Here is a 20,005-nt window from a genome sequence, read left to right on the forward strand (position 1 = left end):
TCTATCACGTCTCTTGATTCTTTTGCCTCCTTTCGAATCTGATCCATCCCTTGTTCTACATTTCGTATGCGTATATTCGTTTGTGCAGACCCTTTCTCAACACTTCATTCGACAGCCTCAAGAAACCCTCTTGCATACTCTGCATTTGACGTCCTTGTGTCAACAAACCCTCTTGCATACTCTGCATTTGACGTCCTTGTGTCAACAAACCCTCTTGCACGCTTTGCGTGGCTTGCGCCAAATATTTCAACATTTCAAACATTTTATCTGGCACATTTGTATCTTTCCCGGTAGTCATTTGATGTGATTTTACTCTCTTCTGCCTTTCCTGCACCGTATCCTTAAGATCTGAATAGAGTGCAGGTGCACTGGCATACATTCGTTAGGGCTTATCATGTGAAAATTGGCTCATTACGTCTACGCTCGGTTCGAGACACTCCAACCCAGCACCGTGTGAATTTACGTCTATGTCACGATCTGCCCCTCCTCCGTTCTCACTATCAACCACTGCTGTGAATGTCTTGAAACTGTCTCAGTTTAATGATGTGACATTGTCGTTGCTAACTCATGCTGATCACGCAACTTTCCCTGTAAAATATGTTCGACCCCTTCCAGCTCGTCTGCCACCCGTCTTTGACCTGGCCTACGTCCTGCCATCGTTTCTGATCTTTCTAACAATCTGTGAGCTTTGCGCCGTTTACGTGCTTGACTTCCTGTCAATATGCGATCATATGACTTAACACGCCTCCAAAACAACATATATTGTCCTGTATGAACTCTAGAATGCAACGGAAGATTTCTCTAAGTCAAATTCTGAAATCCTGTCAACGATGGCTAGAGCAGAATCCAACATATACGATATGACATCACCTGTGCGCCAACAAAACACAAATAAATGTTATTAAGTGTACTAATTACTGAATTTAAAAAAGAAATTATGTTAAAAACTTTTCATTACAAAAACTAGACCTAATTCAAAAAGCAGTCACATATTTACTTTTAAATTCAAAAAAGTTTGGAGATACACTTCTTTGTTAACTTCCAATAGGATAATGCACCACCTTAATAAGTACTGTGAATTCACACTCTGTCGGTCAATTAAAAATGTCAACATTCTATTTGTAACACTGAAATGGTAACAAAATTTTTCAAATCACACTTCCTCAGGATAACACATCCGATCTACAAATCATCAACAGTATCAGCTTCTATCTCAAATTACCACTTGATAGTCTCATATCCTAACCCACAAACGATTCTGGCTGCCTCCCTTTGAACCAAAACCGGATCCTGGAAGGCTTCCTTCTAACCAAAACCGCAACCTGGCAGGGTGGCCATTATCTAACGTACTTGTAGGGTTTGGTATGACCCGTCCTTACCACTTATCACACACGGATAGCTCTGACAAGTTTCAAAGTGTCTGTGAACCCACACCCTCTCAGGTAAGGAGATCCTAGACACAGTGATATTTAGGCATCAGAATAATAGCCGTTATAACATGACCTAAAATATGGCAATGAGGAAGGGGTGACCTCTACTTCAGATCAAACAAACGAACTATTACCCGTACTAAATATTTTTATTGTAATATCCACCATGCACAGTGGGTTCAGGTTGCATATTTGGCTATGAATCCCATTAAATTAACACAAGAAAATCTTAATGAACCTAACTTCAAGCAAGATAAACACATGAAAGTTTACGAAAACAATTCTTACACTATCATAATGTCAAGAGAAAAACAAATACTAATGTGTATTCAGGTACACTGAACGCACAGAAACGTATGCTAAAAATATTATAATGACAGTGTTATAAATCACACAATTGATTGTACGCTGACTACTCTATTGTAGCTGTACAATATCGTCTATCTGCCGAACGCCTTCATCGAATTTAAACCCCAAGAACATACGTGCAATGTGTGGCTGAGATGGACACGATGGAATGTGAAAAACTACGCAGATCAACTCCAGTCTAAATCTGCTACAGAAATGCTACTTGTCTATCAACATGCAGAGTACGTGGATTTTGTTAGTATCGAGTTCAAGAGAGCCAGGCATGAATTGATTATTGTCCACACTATCCAAATAATGTGATTGTGAACACAGTGTGGCTTGTGGGATATCAAATTCATCGACTTGACAAAAATCGTTAGCTGGTAAAAATGATCCTGTTACCTTAACAAGTTATTCAAGAGAATCGAAGTGGCCTTGAAATACGTTTTTCTTGAATAACTCGAAAACCATGGCCTCTATCGAAAAAGTACGCCAGTCGGTCTTAATACTATAAAAATGTGTGATTCTATTTGGAATGGTAAATAATACAAGGGGTGGACAAAATATGAAAACAGAATGAAATGACACATTAACTTCCCTAATATGGTGTTGGAAAATAGAAAGCATTTCAAACAGCTTCCAGTAACTGCCCACAGCACATTCTCGTCCAACATCAATCTTCAACCCTCCAAGGCCATTTTTAAGGGACCTGGATAGGGAGAGATCTGGACTACAGGGCTGATGCTCGAATGTCTCCCACTTTGGTTGGCGTAATTTCTGCATGACGACATTTGCAGTATGGCGCCGTTCGTTGTCAGGAAGCAGCAGCATTCGCCTAATTGCTTATTGATTTCAAGGGACCTGGTAACTACATCATCGTGAATGGTACTGCGCAATACTGGAGAAATTACGGGAAACTTGCCACAAGAGGTGCTGTTGCTTCATGATCACGCACAGCCACATGTCGCAAAAGTCGTATGACAGAAGTTAGGCCAACACAAGGGGGAGACGCCTGAGCATTCGCTCTATAGTCCTGATCCTCACCCCATGCGATTATCACGCCTTCGGTCTCTTAAAAAAGGTCATGTAAGGGTGGATGAGGATGTGCAGCAGGCAGTTACGCACTTCTTCACGCAGCAGAACATGGTGTTCTACGGACAGGTAGCTTCAACCTGGTGTTGGGATGATTGCATCAATGCTCACAGTGAGTTTGCCTGATCAGCATACGGACTCTGGACTGTAGGGTCTTCGAGCAGAAACTTTTTGATCGTCTCTTGTTCATGTGGGAAACAGAAAAAGAGGTTGTGAAGGAATTAACTATCGTCCACATGGCAATTCTTTGGGATATTTGCCTCTATTGCTCTTGGTGTTTACTCAGCTTAAAAACTCATTCCGTGTGGTGTATTTCGTATGGCAGGTTTTCCCAGTCCTAAACACTGTGTTGTGCTTAATAGAAGCAATGCCCAGAAATAGTTGTGTTCACCAGGGAACCTGTACTCAACACCATTTTCAGCTAATAACCTCAGCACGAGACATTTTCTGTGTTTCAGATGTGGCAGGATGTGTCGCCATCTGCCTCGGAGCCCTGGTCATCATCACCAGCAGCGTGCTACTCGTCGGCATCAAGAAGGTACCGCACTCATGTACTGCAAGCTATGAGCAAGTCTTCATCTTCGATACTGTTAAATAAATCTTTTCTGGAACAAGCTCTTTGCTTTCCATAGTTTTAAAGTTGTAGTACTGGCCAAAAGAACACAAAATGCCAAGTAAATATTATCTCTAGAGAGCATAAGAACCCCTGAGCTGCTTTGCGGCCAGCACAATCGGCTGTTGAATAGGAGGACTGGTCATCAAGGTGTGAAGGCAAATTTTCTCAAACTGCTTTCACAGTACGTTTATAATAAACAAACACTCTCCGAACAGGCCTTGGAGGCCCAACGGTATTGACCGGCCGCCGTGTCATTCTCAGCCCTCAGGCATCACTTGATAAGGATATGGAGGGGCATGTGGTCAGCACACCGTTCTCCTGGGCGTTATCAGTTTTCGTGACAGGTGCCGCTACTTCTCCATCAAGTAGCTCACCAATTGCCCTCACAAGGGCTGAGTGAACCCCACTTGCCGGCCGGAGTGGCCGTGCGGTTCTAGGCGCTGCAGTCTGGAACCGGGCGACCGCTACGGTCGCAGGTTCTAGTCCTGCCTCGGGCATGGATGTGTGTGATGTCCTTAGGTTAGTTAGGTTTAATTAGTTCTAAGTTCTAGGTGACTGATGACCTCAGAAGTTAAGTCGCACAGTGCTCAGAGCCATTTTTTTGAACCCAACTTGCCAACAGCACTCAGCAGAACCGTACAGTGACCCATCCAAGTGCTAGCCAAGCCCGGCACGCTTAACTTCGATGACCTGATGGGAACTGGTGTTGCTGGGCGATGTGGCTGAGCGGTTCTAGGCGCTTCAGTCGGGAACCGCGCTGCTGTTACGGTCGCAGGTTCGAATCCTGCCTCGGACATGGATGTGTGTGATGCCCGTAGGTTAGTTACGTTTAAGTAGTTCTAAGTCTAGGGGACTGATGACCTCAGATGTTAAGTCCCATAGTGCTTACAGCCATTTGGACCATTTGAACCGGTGTTACCCCTACGTCAAGGCTATTGGCACTTTTTATGACACCAATACAAAATATACAGTGAATGATGAAATGCAACAATTACGCTAGCCGGTCATGGCAACCATTATAGGGCATTCATTAACTTACAATAAGTGAAAACTTTTTTTCTTAGAAGTTAAGTTAAAAATATACCAAGGTAGCAACGACACCAAACCAAGGAAATTTTAAAATCAATCAATTACTCAGAACAAGAGCTATTAAGATGAAGGAAAACTGCCACACTGGGTAGCTATAAAATATTCTTTGGTTTAAATAAGGCAGAATCAGAGCCAATTAAAGAAAATTTTTAAGTTAGTAAACCACATAGTCCAGACGAGTGGGTTATACAATTATCAACTGCAAGATATCTACAGAAGATGACTGAGCTCAAACCGTTGTCCGTTAGGAGACAGCTGCTAGCGAAGCAGCAAAAATTTCAAGTGCTAATGTCTCAGACAGCTATACAAATTAAATACATCAGGGCGATCTTGTAGGCCCATATTAGAAATTCAATCATTAATTAATAACCAAAACAATTAATTAGAAAAGAAATGCAGGATAACAAGAATTTAGATGACCTCAACGGCTAGGATTAATCAGGTTATCCATTGATCATGAACGAAAGGAGAGATTACAGACATACTGTACTCTCAGACAATTACTTAACTGATTAAAACTTCCCTCAAAAGTTTAGTTAATATAACTATTGGAACTTACGGACAAAAAATCCATTACGGAAGAAATATGCACATACAGTGACACCAAAAATGGTGGTAGTTTCAATGGTTTAGATACAATTTCATTATTCCTCGGGTTACAACTTACTCCATTCGGTCTCAGATGCCTCAGAGGCATCGGTCCAATCACAGACCACCGGTTCATACAGGATATCCAGAAGTCCATTCTAGAACAAACTAAGATCTTGGACGACAACCCGTTTGGCAGCAGCGTAACACAAGGACATAGAGAAGTGGAATAAAAGTTTACAATCTGGATACTACAATTATATAAATTACAAAGTATCGCATAGCAAAGAGTGAGAAATACACAACGGCTTGAGTGAGCTTTGAAATTAAGGCGGAAGCTCGAGGCCGAGCTACTTAGAGGGGTTGCTTAGAACAGTATATTCTATTGCATGTACGTGGTTAGAATAACTGCCAAATGCCATTCCAGACGAGTGGGTTATACAATTATCGACTGCAAGTTAAGTATCTACAGAAGATGACTGAGCTCAAACCGTTGTCCGTTAGGAGACAGCTGCTAGCGAAGCAGCAAAAATTTCAAGTGTTCTTAATGCATTCCAACCCGTCTTGGAACTGTATTAAAATACATCCCACTCTACACAGGCCACAACATACGGCTCGCAACAAAAAAAATATTATCTTTATCCGAAATCACTTGAGAATTTAAATTCAATTTTAAAACAGCAATGCCGGCCGCTGGGGTCTTGCGGTTCTAGGGGCTGCAGTCCGGAACCGCGGGACTGCTACGGTCGCAGGTTCAAATCCTGCCTCGGGCATGGATGTGTGTGATGTCCTTAGGTTAGTTAGGTTTAATTAGTTCTAAGTTCTAGGGGACTGATGACCTAAGATGTCAAGTCCCATAGTGCTCAGAGCCATTTGAACCATTTTAAAACAGCAGTATTTACGACCGCCAAATTTTAATCTGAATATGGCGGTCAGTTAAAATAACAGACAGTACTTCACGTACACCACTGGATACTTTAACAAATAGTCCAATAATGAGCTTAGAACAATCGTGTGGTCATTGGAAGTGTCCGACTCCACCCCGTCTGCTTCACCTGTGAGGTAATGGTGCGGTGTGTGACGACACCATGGTGCGGTGTTTCTGAGTTGTTTCCTGTTTGTAGATGTCGAGCTGTCATATTTGATGGTGCCCTCTGGTGGTGGATGTTAGCGCGTTCAGTTGTGGTAACGTGGATTTATTTGAGTCTGGGTAGTCAATGCTGTAACGTGAATTTGGAAGTATTCGCTTTCTTTTCAGTTATACGTTACGTTTCTTTTGTGTATGTGTTTGGCGTTTTAGTTAGGTCTGATTAGTTTGGTGTTTGTCGTCGTATTATTTGTTTTGTTTTGTGTGTGTGTGTGTGTGTGTGTCTGACCCACCTAGGTGATTTTATCGAAAGCTTCCGTTGATAAATAATTTTTATTTCGGTTTTATTCTATAGTCATTGTGATGTTTTGTCTGTTTTATGTTTATTGCATTTCTGTGGTGTTTTAATTGATATAGTAAATATGAAGGCTTTTAGGTTTTCGAGTTGTGAGGGTTTTGGTTTCGGTGGTGTTTTGTGAGTTATGTAGGTCTGAAATTTGTCGCTTTTGTTTCTTTATTTGTGGTTTGCCAGTAGGAATAGAGAGTTGAGCTACGCAGGTCAAATGAAATGTCCGATTCCGCTTATTGGAATTGCAGATTTTGGTATCGCGGGCATCGTTTGAACTACGTAGGTCAAATGAAGTGTACGATTCCTGTTGGTGTTGTGGCTGCAGCGTTGTGTCGTAAGCTGAGATATTTTTTATCTATAATATTTGTTTTGGGATGGTGAAGTGTTTTGTATTATTATATAATTATCTTTGTCCCCCCCTGAACCGCTATTTCCCATGGTCGTCCCGTTAGTTTCATTTTTTTTTTACCTACTTGATCCTCTGCTACCTTCACTATTTCATCTTTCAAAGCTACCCATTCTTCTTCTACTGTATTTCTTTCCCCCTTCTTGTCAATCGTTCCCTAATGCTCTCCCTGAAACTCTACATCTACATCTACATCCATACTCCGCAAGCTACCTGACGGTGTGTGGCGGAGAGTACCTCTCTCGGTTCTCCCCTCTATTCCAATTGTTCGTGGAAAGAAGGATTGTCGATATGCTTCTGTGTGGCTCTAATCTCTCTGATTTTATCCTCATGGTCCCTTCGCGAGATATACGTAGGAGGGAGCAATATACTGCTTGACTCCTCGATGAAGGTATGTTCTCGAAACTTCAACAAAAGCCCGTACCGAGCTACTGAGCGTCTCTCCTGCAGAGTCTTCCAATGGAGTTTATCTTTCATCTCCGTAACGCTTTCGCGATTACTAAATGATCCTGTAACGAAGCGCGCTGCTCTCCGTTGGATCTTCTCTATCTCTTCTATCAACCCTATCTGGTACGGATCCCACACTGATGAGCAGTATTCAAGCAGTGGGCGAACAAGCGTACTGTAACCTACTTCCTTTGTTTTCGGATTGCATTTCCTTAGGATTCTTCCAATGAATCTCAGTCTCGCATCTGCTTTACCGACGATCAACTTTATATGATCATTCCATTTTAAATCACTCCTAAAGCGTACTCCCAGATAATTTATGGAATTAACTGCTTCCAGTTGCTGACCTGCTATATTGTAGCTAAATGATAAGGGATCTATCTTTCTATGTATTCACAGCACATTACACTTGTCTAAATTGAGATTCAATTGCCATTCCCTGCACCATGCGTCAATTCGCTGCAGATCCTCCTGCATTTCAGTACAATTTTCCATTGTTACAACCTCTCGATATACCACAGCATCATCCGCAAAAAGCCTCAGTGAACTTCCGATGTCATCCACAAGGTCATTTATGTATATTGTGAATAGCAACGGTCCTACAACACTCCCCTGCGGGACACCTGAAATCACTCTTACTTCGGAAAACTTCTCTCCATTGAGAATGACATGCTGCGTTCTGTTATCTAGGAACTCCTCAATCTAATCACACAATTGGTCTGATAGTCCATATGCTCTTACTTTGTTCATTATACGACTGTGGGGAACTGTATCGAACGCATTGCGGAAGTCAAGAAACACGGCATCTACCTGGGAACCCGTGTCTATGGCTGTCTGAGTCTCGTGGACGAATAGCGCGAGCTGGGTTTCACACGACCGTCTTTTTCGAAGCCCATGCTGATTCCTACAGAGTAGATTTTTAGTCTCCAGAAAAGTCATTATACTCGAACATAATACGCGTTCCAAAATTCTACTACTGATCGACGTTAGAGATATAGGTCTATAGTTCTGCACATCTGTTCGACGTCCCTTCTTGTAAACTGGGATGACCTGTGCCCTTTTTCAATCCTTTGGAACGCTACGCTCTTCTAGAGACCTACGGTACACCGCTGCAAGAAGGGGGGGGGGGGGCAAGTTCCTTCGCGTACTCTGTATAAAATCGAACTGGTATCCCATCAGGTCCAGCGGCCTTTCCTCTTTTGAGCGATTTTAATTGTTCCTCTATCCCTCTGTTGTCTATTTCGATATCTACCATTTTGTCATCTGTGCGACAATCTAGAGAAGGAACTACAGTGCAGTCTTCCTCTGTGAAACAGTTTTGGAAAAAGACATTTAGTATTTCGGCCTTTAGTCTGTCATCCTCTGTTTCAGTACCATTTTGGTCACAGAGTGTCTGGACATTTTGTTTTGATCCACCTACCGCTTTGACATAAGACCAAAATTTCTTAGGATTTTCTGCCAAGTCAGAACATAGAACTTTACTTTCGAATTCATTGAACGCCTCTCGCATAGCCCTCCTCACACTACATTTCTCTTCGCGTAGTTTTTGTTTGTCTGCAGGGCTTTGGCTATGTTTATGTTTGTTATGAAGTTCCCTTTGCTTCCGCAGCAGTTTTCTAACTCGGTTGTTGTACCACGGTGGCTCTTTTCCATCTCTTACGATCTTGCTTGGCACATACTCATCTAACGCATATTGTACGACGGTTTTGAACTTTGTCCACTGATCCTCAACACCATCTGTACTTGAGACAGAACTTTTGTGAGCCGTCAAGTACTCTGTAATCTACTTTTTGTCACTTTTGCTCTACTACCTCTGCTTCTTTCAATTTATCCAGGTCCCATCTCCTTAATTTCCCACCTTTTTTCAGTTTCTTCAGTTTTAATCTACAGTTCATAACCAATAGATTGTGGTCAGAGTCCACATCTGCCCCTGGAAATGTCTTACAATTTAAAACCTGGTTCCTGAATCTCTGTCTTACCATTATATAATCTATCTGATACCTTCCAGTATCTCCAGGCTTCTTCCATGTATACAACCTTCTTTTATGATTCTTGAACTAAGTGTTAGCTATGATTAAGTTATGCTCTGTGCAAAATTCTACCAGGCGGCTTCCTTTTTCATTTCTCTCCCCCAATCCATATTCACCCACAATGTTTCCTTCTCTCCCTTTCCCTACTCTCGAATTCAAGTCACCCATGACTATTAAATTTTCGTCTCCTTTCACTACCTGAATAATTTCTTTTATCTTATCATACATTTCATCAATTTCTTCATCATCTGCAGAGCTAGTTGGCATATAAACTTGTACTACTGTAGTAGGCATGGGCTTCATGTCTATCTTGGTCACAATAATGCGTTCACTATGCTGTTGATAGTAGCTTACCCGCACTCCTATTTTTTTATTCATTATTAAACCTACTCCTGCATTACCCCTATTTGATTTTGTATTTACGAGTAACCCTGTATTCACCTGAGCAAATGTCTTGTTTCTCCTGCCACCGAACTTCACTAGCCGGCCGCGGTGGTCTCGCGGTTAAGGCGCTCAGTCCGGAACCGCGCGACTGCTACGGTCGCAGGTTCGAATCCTGCCTCGGGCATGGATGTGTGTGATGTCCTTAGGTTAGTTAGGTTTAAGTAGTTCTAAGTTCTAGGGGACTGATGACCACAGCAGTTTAGTCCCATAGTGCTCAGAGCCATTTGAACCATTTTTGAACTTCACTAATTCCGACTATGTCTAACGTCAACCTATCCATTTCCCTTTTTAAATTTTCTAACCTACCTGCCTGATTAAGGGATCTGACATTTCACGCTCTGACCCGTAGAACGCCAGTTTTCTTTCTCCTGATAACGATGTCCTTTTGAGTAGTCCCCGCCCGGAGATCCGAATGGGGGACTATTTTACCTCCGGAATATTTTACCCAAGAGGACGCCATCATCATTTAACCATACAGTAAAGCTGCATGTCCCTGGGAAAAAATTACGGCCGTATTTCCCATTGATTTCAGCCGTTCGCAGTACCAGCACAGCAAGGCCGTTTTGGTTAGTGTTACAAGGCCAGATCAGTCAATCATCCAGACTGTTGCCCTTGCAACTACTGAAAAGGCTGCTGCCCTTCTTCAGGAACCACACGTTTGTCTGGCCTCTCAACAGATACCCCTCCGTTGTGGTTGCACCTACGGTACGGCCATCTGTATCGCTGAGGCACGCAAGCCTCCCCACCAACGGCAAGGTGCATGGTTAAGGGGGGGAGGATCTTGTAGTGAAGTTCATAAAATACATTAAATTTCCTACGAAAAAGATCCTATTAATTTTTTTTATATACGGCTAATAGTTTTCGCAAAGAGAGCGAGAGACTACCGAAAATCTCACGCGACGCGCTTGCGCTGTAGCTTAGGTGGTTTTTGTAGGCCTGTTTGAGGCTTTTCCTGACTTTATAGGCTGCAAGTGTCGTATATCATATAATTCGTCTCGACTCTGCTACATGCTAACATGCGTGAGGCTGGTTCTTATCTATCTTCCCACAACAGTTGCGCAAGGACAATCTGTGAGTGTTTTAGGAATTTGTGTTGAACCTACGGCCTGCAAGGTAGGAAAATACTAGCCACCATGCAGAGTTCAGAAGAGTGCAGCAGCACAAACAGTGGTGTAATCAGACAGTGATCTCAATGTAGGGCCACTACAGTCCATGTAAATGAAACGTTATCACTAACAGAATTCAGACGTAACTATATGTTAGCAAAAAAAAAATGAAAATCTTATATTTTCGTTATTAAGGTTTATACTTTACTGTAAGTATTTCTTTATGACATATCAATCATAATTGTAATGCATACAAGATGGTAAAATATTGATACTGGGTGTTCATAGCTGAGAAGCGAAATTCCTAACGATTGATTCTACGGTACTTTAATAGTAAGATGGTTGATGATCATGATGGGGGTCGATAAAATACATACAAATTAAATACAATTGGGGGCTGAGATATCAGTTAAGCTAAATACGGACAATGAAAATACTCAAAATTGAATGGGGGTCTATATAGGGTTCGTAAATATCACTGCAAACATAATAGAACAATTAGAACAGTTCAGTGACTTCAGAGTACAAAGCACTCTACAGTGGCCAGTCAGTCCTTTTCGTTAGATCGGATATTTCACGTTTCTGCTTCAATATATAAAAGTCACTTGGGATACGCCTGAAGTTGCTTTTACATCTGAAGATTTCTCTCCGTTGAGAACGAGATGATGCGTTCTATTTGCTAGGAACTCTTCAGTCCAGGCACACAGCTAGGCTGAAAGTTTACACGCTCGTATTTTATTCATTAGGCAGCAATGCGGAACTTTATCGAACGCCTTCCGGAAGTAAAGCAAAACGTGGATGCCGGTATCTACTGCATTATGGGTCTAGTGGTGGAACAGAGTGAGCTGGGTTTCACATGTCATTTGTATATGAAATCAGTGTTGCTTCCTACAGGAGACATGTTTCGTTCTCCAGTATCGCGACCATAACACATGTTCCAAAATTATGAACAGACCGACGCCAGAGACAGAGCTAGAGGCCTATATACGGCTGTTCGACTCTTCTTGAAAACGGGAATGACTAGCACTTTTTTCCAATCATTAGGAACGCTTCGCTGCTACACGACGTATGGTACCTATTGTTAGGAGTGGAGCAAGTTCTTTCGCATACTCTTTGAGAATCGCATTGGTAAGCCATCAGGTCCAGTGGCCTTTGCTCTTTTGAGCCATTTCAGTTGATTTTCTCTCCTGCGTCCAATTTTTTCCAGATATGTCATTCTGACGTTCGTGCGCCGTTTAAAGGAGGAACTACAATGCGATCTTCGTCTGTGAAACGGTTTTGGAAAAAGTTGTTTAGTATTTCGGCCATTTTTGTGTCATCCTCCGTTTCAATGACATCATGGTCGTGGGATGTCTGAACAGATGGTTTCAATCCATTAACTGATTTAACGTAACTTCTTTGGATTTTTTTCGAATTTGCTGAACGCTTCGCCCGTAGCTCTCCTTACGATAATTTTGGCTTCATTCATTTTTATTTCAAGTGAAGCTGTCTTTGCTTTCCTAGCAGCTTTCTAACACGGATGTTGAACCACGTTTGGTGTTTTCTGAACCTCAGAACTTTGCTCGGCAAGTACCCGTCTGAAGCATATTTTGCAGTCCGCCTGAACTTTGTACATCACAGTCAACATTGTTAGTGCTGGAGACGAAATTTTCCTGTTGACCGCACGCGTAATCTGTTTCTTGTCACTTTCTGTGAGCAGAAAGATCTTGCTACCTTTCTTTGTAATCATATTTGCAAAAAGAACACGACGTACAGCCGTATAACAACCATAGAGTTGCAAAGAGTGCTCTTTCTACAAAGTGGGTCAAAAAATTGGTTGGAAGGTACAATTTCACAGTTACTAGAGCTGTACAAAGAGTGACCTCATGTTACTGTTGAATTCTTTGCAGGTGCACACGTGCGTGTGCGTGAGCGTGTATGTGTGTGTGTGCATTAGATGTATGTGATATGCGTACATTAACGAACGAATAGCATTTAAAAAATTTCAGAAGAGTTTTGCGACTCCAGATAACATTTAAAAGCCAAATGTTGGTTGGCTTGTCATGGCAGGTGGCATTCTTGCTTTCGTTTGATATAAGTACGTTTCATTGCTTTCATTTTATTCCTGTGCGAAAATCTGTCCTCGGATAAGGAGTTTGAAACAATTTCGTGCGATTCCCAGTCCCTTCTACCTGCCTTCCCCTTCTACCTGCCTTAATCATTTGAGTCTCCCAGTCTGTAGCTGAGAAAATGTAGTTTCCACCTAATACTACGATATGAACGGGAAATTTACGCGATGTATTCTCCGAATTTCCTCTCAAATGTTTCGACACTACTGCACCTGAGACAGGGATTCTACAAACCTGGATAGCTGAGTCGGTAAGAACATTGCCTACTAATGCCGAGGGTCTGGGTTCGAGTATCAGTCCAGCTGGTTTTAATTTACCAGAAAGTTCCACAAAAGATCTTGTTTATTAGTAATCTTTGTAATCAATACAACTTCTTTCTGTATAGGCAGTACTGAACAATATTCACTAATGTACATATGAAAGTTTCGAAACATACGACCTCTGTTAGCATTTCCAGATAACGCCTTGTGATGGTCTTAACTAGATCGTATACTGTTTTTGATGATAAAGTACTTGTATGTGTCTACAAAAACGCCACATGTACAAGTATTGTCATTTTCACAATAGCTGAAAATCTGAAAATCGTTGTATGTGTGATTGATCACAATTACACTCTACAGTCGCAAGGCGAATGGCTTACTATTTGAAAATTACTGGTTTTTCATCGTCAACTCAATAAATTTAAAATTACATTGTCAATGTATTGCGGGTTTATTTTGTAAATAAACAAACAACTATCGCATTTGATTATAAGCCAGCATGAAAAAATGTTGACAACCTAAACTTTTTAACAAAATTATGCAGTAGATACAAATACCACACAGTCTTGTGGGTGTTGAAAGAGATCAGCAAAAAGTGCCGCTTCTGTCTGAAGTGGTTGTGGTTGAAAAAAGCACCTTCTAAGACATTGCTTATAAGTTACAAAACTTTTTAAATAACATTATTGTTGGCTGAAGAGCAGCTTCAAGTACAAATAGGTAGACCCTTTTATTCAGTAATGTCGTGACCGCATTTTATAGATGTATTACAGCCAACCGATTCAGACTCTAATGACTGACCATCGAAACTAAACAAACATCCATTATCTTGTTACGAAAGTAACACGTCAAGTTGTCATCAAATATTAATTAAATTTAAATGTCCACTGAGTATTTCATGAATATTGTAAATTACGTAAAAAGACACTGCATGTTTAGTCCTTATGGTAACTCATTACAGCCGAAATCGGTTAACTGTAATATACATATTAAATACCATCAAAATGTTTATGAATAGAAGAGTATTTAAACTACATCGTGTGGTGTGGTTTGACGAAGTCAGATGTGATTACAAACAAATAGATTACAGTTCTAAAGAATGACTTGTGCAAAATAATTATTAATAACTATTTGAGTGAAGTTACTGCGCTAAAACAAGGCATTATGGATAAACAGAACCGATTCTCCTCTAAATCTGAAATCTGTCAAAATCATTTGCTGATGCTTATCATTCATATTATTTTATGGGCAACTAGTCTTTTTCCTGTGGCCTTCGCTCATGTATGTGTTCAACACATATATTGAATACACCTCCTCCTGCCCCTTTCTGTGTTCACTTCTTCCTCCCTCTGTCTGTCCACCTCACCCTCCCACCTCTGTCTGTCTCCTCCTTCCAAGTCTCTCTTTCTCTTCATCTCCTCCTCCCCCTCTCTTTGTCTCTTTCTTCTACCCTCTCTTGCTGACTATATATTCCTCCTCTCACCCTCTGAACATATCCTTCTCCCACTGTCTCTTTCCATATCCACCTCCCCTTTCTACCTGCCCATTATTTCTCTCACCTTCCACCTACCTCTTGCATCTCCTACTCATCCACTCTCTTTGTCCATTTCCTCCTCCCTCTCACTCTGCCCATCACCTCTTCTACCTGCCTCATGTCCCAACCATGTCATCGCCGCATGTATACCCTGCAATACAGTTCAATGAAGCGTGCTGATACTACTCCCCCAACACAACTGTCATGAAGGTGAGGCTACATATCAGGGGCTTGAAAATCATTTATTCGCCCCTTGATGTACAGGTCACCATGCAAAGCAGGTCGATACAGCAGGCTGATACTTCTTGTAACACAATACACCTATCAGAGAGTGCAGCCTACATGTTGGGGGCCAGAAAATTGATTCTTGCCCCTGACATATAAGCTTCCCTGCAAACCGAGTTGATTTGACAGGTTGATACTGTTCCTACAGAGCATGCCTGTTGCCCACTCAGTCTATAAGGGGGAGCTGGAAAAAGACGTTTTGGCCCTATTTCTGTCACTCTTGGAGCTAGGATGTGCTGATACTTGCGGCGCCTGCTGTTTCTGAGGCAAAATTACTTTAAATCGATCCAGAGATTTGGGAGAGGATCCTGGACATATATATATAGGAGCTAATGGCAACAAATAGACCTGACCTCTTTGAGGATGTCTACATCGAAACTGATATCAGTGTCAGTGATGCAGTTGTGGAAAAAATTATATATACATTCAGTAAACTAGATATAGAATCAATAGTGTCATATATCAATGGGGAACTCGAAACTTTCATCATAGGGCAGGAGTATGTAGTGGAACTCTGGCTCAAATTTAAAAGAATAGTGTACCATGCACTGGATAGATATCTACACAGCAGAACAGTTCATAATGGGAGGGAACCTCCTTGGTATACACTCACTATAAAGAAACTTCTAAAGAAACAGAGATTACTGCATAAAAGGTGTAAAACAAAGCTTAAGGCTGTAGACAGAGAGATGCTGAATGAAATGCATTTGGCTGTCAAGAGAGCAATGCAGGATGTCTTCAGTAACTACCATAGCAGAACACTGTCAAGTGATCTTTCACAGAATCCAAAGAAATTCTGGTTGTCTGTAAAGGCAGTTAGTGGCACCAAACTTAGTGTCTAGTCCGTAGTGAATGAGACAGGAACTGAGATTAAGGGCAGCAAATCAAAAGCTAAAATGCTTAACTCCGTTTTTAAATGTTCCTTTACAAAGGAAAACCTTGGAGAATCGCTTCAGTTTAATCCTCGTACCACTGAAAAGATGAATGAATTAAGTATTAGTGTCAGTGGTGTTAAGAAACAGCTGAAATCGTTAAAACTGAACAAAACTCCAGGGCCTGATGCGATCCCTGTCAGACTCTATACTGAATTTGGCGCCGACTTAGCCCCTCTTCTAACTATAATCCATTGCAGATCCCTTGAACAAAAAACTGTGCCCAGTTCTTGTATAAAGGCATAGGTCACACCCATCTACAAGGAGGGTAGTAGAAGTGATCCACAAAACTACTGTCCAATATCCTTGAAATCGATTTGTTGTAGAATCTTAGAACATATTCTGAGATCGAACACAATGAGGTATCTTGAACAGAATGGCCCCCTCCATAACAACCAACATGGATTCCGAAAACATCGATTATATGAAACCCAACTCGCATTTTTCTCCCATCACATACCAAAAGCTTTGGATCAAGACAGTCAGGTAGATGCTGTTTATTTCGATATCTCAGGAGCATTTGACTCAGTACCACACCTACACTTACTGTCAAAGTATGATCATGTGTAGTATCAAGTGAAATTTATGACTGGATTGAGGACTATTTGGTAGAAAGGAGGCAACGTCTTATCTTGGAAGGAGAGAAATCGTCAGATGTAGAAGTAACTTCAGGTGTGCCCCAAGGAAATGCGTTGGAATCCTTGATGTTCATGTTTTATATTAATGACCTTCCAGACAATATTAGTAGTAAAATCAGGCTTTTTGCAGATGGTGCAGTTATCTATAATGAGGCACTATCTGAGAAAAGCTGCATAAATACTCAGTCAGATCTTGATAAGATTTCAACATGGTCCAGAGTTTGGCAACTTGCTCTGAATATTCAGAAATGTAAAATTGTGTACTTCACAAAACGAAAAAAAAACGTGGTATCTATGACTATAATATCAATGAGCCACTGTTGGAATCCGCCAACTCATACAAAAAACTGGGTGTAACACTTTGTGGGGGTATGAAATGGAATGCTCACATAGGTTCAGTAGTGGGTAAAGCAGATGGCAGACTTCAGTTTAGTAGTAGAATACTGGGGAAGTGCAATCAGTCTACTAAAGAGATTGCTTACAAATCACTCGTGCGACCCATCCTAGAATATTGCTCAAGTGTGTGGGACCTGTACCAGAGAGGCCGAACAAAGGGATATTGAACGTATATAGAGAAGCGCAGCACGAATGGCCACAGGTTTGATCCACGGGAAAGTGTCACTGAGATATGGAAGGAACTAAACTGGCAGAGAATCTTGAAGACAGACGTAATCTATCCCGAGAAAGTCTATTAACAAAGTTTCAAGAACCGGCCTTAAGTGATCACTCTATGTATCACTCACATAGGGATCGTGAAGATCTAACATTCTGCGTGGTGTCTGTTGTTCTATATCGTGTCTCCCTACCACTTTCGCGCAACGACGCTCTGAGCGTGTTTTTTAGGGAATTGACTAGTTTGAACCTGGGACCTGTTGCTGGTAAGGAGACGTCAGACCACACATGACATGTAGAGTTCAGAAGAGTTCAGTGAGACTAGCGATGATATAACCAAATACTTAATGATTTCAGCGTCAGCGCCACTGCACTGCACTCCCTGTAAAAGAATCTTAATACTAACTAAATTTAGTGGAAGGGGTTCAAGGCTTTCCTATTTTTAGTTAGCTGGTAAAATAACGTCGAAAAAGCAATTAAGTTTACCATTGGAAATTTTATTCTACTCACAAAACATTGTTTATAAATTTCACTATTGATAAAAGGAAATGTTTTAATACAGGATGGTAAAAACCAACTGTGTTCAACAAAAATGTGAACGAATATTCCCTAAATGGGTTTCCAAGTTCTACAATGGATCGAAGGATGACCTATGCCGTATCACATCTATAATCTAGGTTTAAATTAAGTTTCACAAAAGAGAAAACTATCAAAATGGTCTACAGTGACCCTCAATTATCTTTAATTACTTATCTAACTTGTCGTAAATTACAGTGGCTGATGTGGCTTCTCAATAACTATATAACAGAAAAATCATCGCCTTTCAGATTTTTACTTCAAGTGGCAAATGTGAACACCATGAGCTTTAATTGACGATCGACACTAGTATTATGCAAAACGGGGTGTAACAGATGAGACTTCTGCAGTTCTGAGTGAAGCTTTATGCGCTGTTATGCGGCATCGCGTGCGTTCATTACCTTGTCGGCGTTCGTCAGGGGGTGGCGTAAAGCACAGCTCCGCTCACCTCGCCGTCTCGGAAGCAGCTCTCTCCTAACTTCTCCTTACTACAATTTACCGAAATTGATTTAAAAAAACTATCTGGCTGTGTTTTCATCTGACCAATCAGGGTCTCAATGTTAATCTTGAGCTCTGCCTACAAAAATTCTGTCTATCCAATGAGAAACGTTATACTTCTCGTGGTGGGGCAATGTTTTTAAAGTTTGCAACGTAACAGAGACGCGAAAAAGTCTCACGCTAAAACTTGCAGCTGGTGTGGTCCTTTTAGTGTTATTGTAAGATCTATACTGTTCTTCTGGAGGGCTCTATCTTTTAACATGGGCTGGGGAGTGGTCCCGACATAACAGAGAACAGAGACGCGAAAAAGTCTCACGCTAAAACTTGGGGCTGGGGTGGCCCTTTTAGTGTTATCATAAGATCTATACTGTTCTTCTGGAGGGCTCTAGCTTTTAACATGGGCTGGGGGGTGGTCCTAGCGGTTAGCTGGCGACGTGGGTGTCCGTCCCTTATCGTAGGGCCTTCTAGCTTAACACGGTTCTGCTCTCGGCTTCTGTTCTCGTTTCTCCCCTCGGAACTGCGTCTGTCTCACGGTGGGAAGGTATGACATGCATTTAGGCATTCTTGTGTTAGTCTGTGGTATTCCATTTGCTCACTCGTTACTCGTATTATTTTGGTTAATTTAATGTCACGATTTATTCGAAACTATGTGACATACTACTGGATTTGCTTATCATGTCAGGGTTTTTATGGAAGGTGTTGGATTTGCCTGACACCTGCCGGCCGCGGTGGTCTCGCGGTTCTAGGCGCGCAGTCCGGAACCGTGCGACTGCTACGGTCGCAGGTTCGAATCCTGCCTCGGGCATGGATGTGTGTGATGTCCTTAGGTTAGTTAGGTTTAAGTAGTTCTAAGTTCTAGGGGACTGATAACCACTGCAGTTGAGTCCCATAGTGCTCAGAGCCATTTGAACCATTTTGCCTGACACCTTACGAAGATAAGATTAGAATACTTACTGCGCACATGGAGGCATACAAACAATCATTCTTCCCACACTCCATACGTGAATGGAACAGGAAGAAACCCTAATAACTGGTACAATGGCACGTACCCTCTCCCACGGACCTCACGGTGGTTTACAGAGTATAGATGTAGATGTAGGTAGATTGTGCTTTGCCTATGTAACAGGTGGTACTTTCGAGTATTGAAGTCATCTTGAGTCACGTCGTCATGAGTGAATTAATGTTTCAAAGTAACTATATTAACAAATTCAGTATTGATTAAAATATTGTCTTCTGCTTTCATAGTATTTACTGCACCGAGGTAGTTTAGCAACCGGACGTACGTCGTCCACAAAACTTCAGTAATGTAAGCAAAATGATGGAATATGACCTATGGGAATCATCTCAAATCAGTTGTGATGGATTACTCCAATGAAGCCGTGCGCCACAAAGCCTATTACACTGATGAGCCGAAACATTACCACCGCCTGGTTATTACTGCGTTGGTCCACATTTGGAACGAAATACAGCGGCAGTTCCACGCGGCGTCAATTCGACAAGTCCTCAGAAGCCTCTCCCGGAAATATGACGCCA

The 20,005-nt window shown here is 41.6% G+C and overlaps 1 protein-coding gene across 1 annotated transcript in view; it reads left to right on the forward strand.

Moving 5' to 3' along the window:
• The window catches only part of LOC126412301 (uncharacterized), a 226,504-nt gene that overhangs the window by 189,588 nt on the left and 16,911 nt on the right, over positions 1-20,005 (forward strand). Inside the window, exon 5 of the mRNA XM_050081822.1 lies at positions 3,329-3,408. Coding sequence (XP_049937779.1) covers positions 3,329-3,408 — 80 coding nt within the window. The remainder of the gene's footprint in view (positions 1-3,328; positions 3,409-20,005) is intronic.

Source organism: Schistocerca serialis, chromosome 7 (genome assembly GCF_023864345.2).
Source record: "Schistocerca serialis cubense isolate TAMUIC-IGC-003099 chromosome 7, iqSchSeri2.2, whole genome shotgun sequence".
NCBI classification, from domain to species: domain Eukaryota; kingdom Metazoa; phylum Arthropoda; class Insecta; order Orthoptera; family Acrididae; genus Schistocerca; species Schistocerca serialis.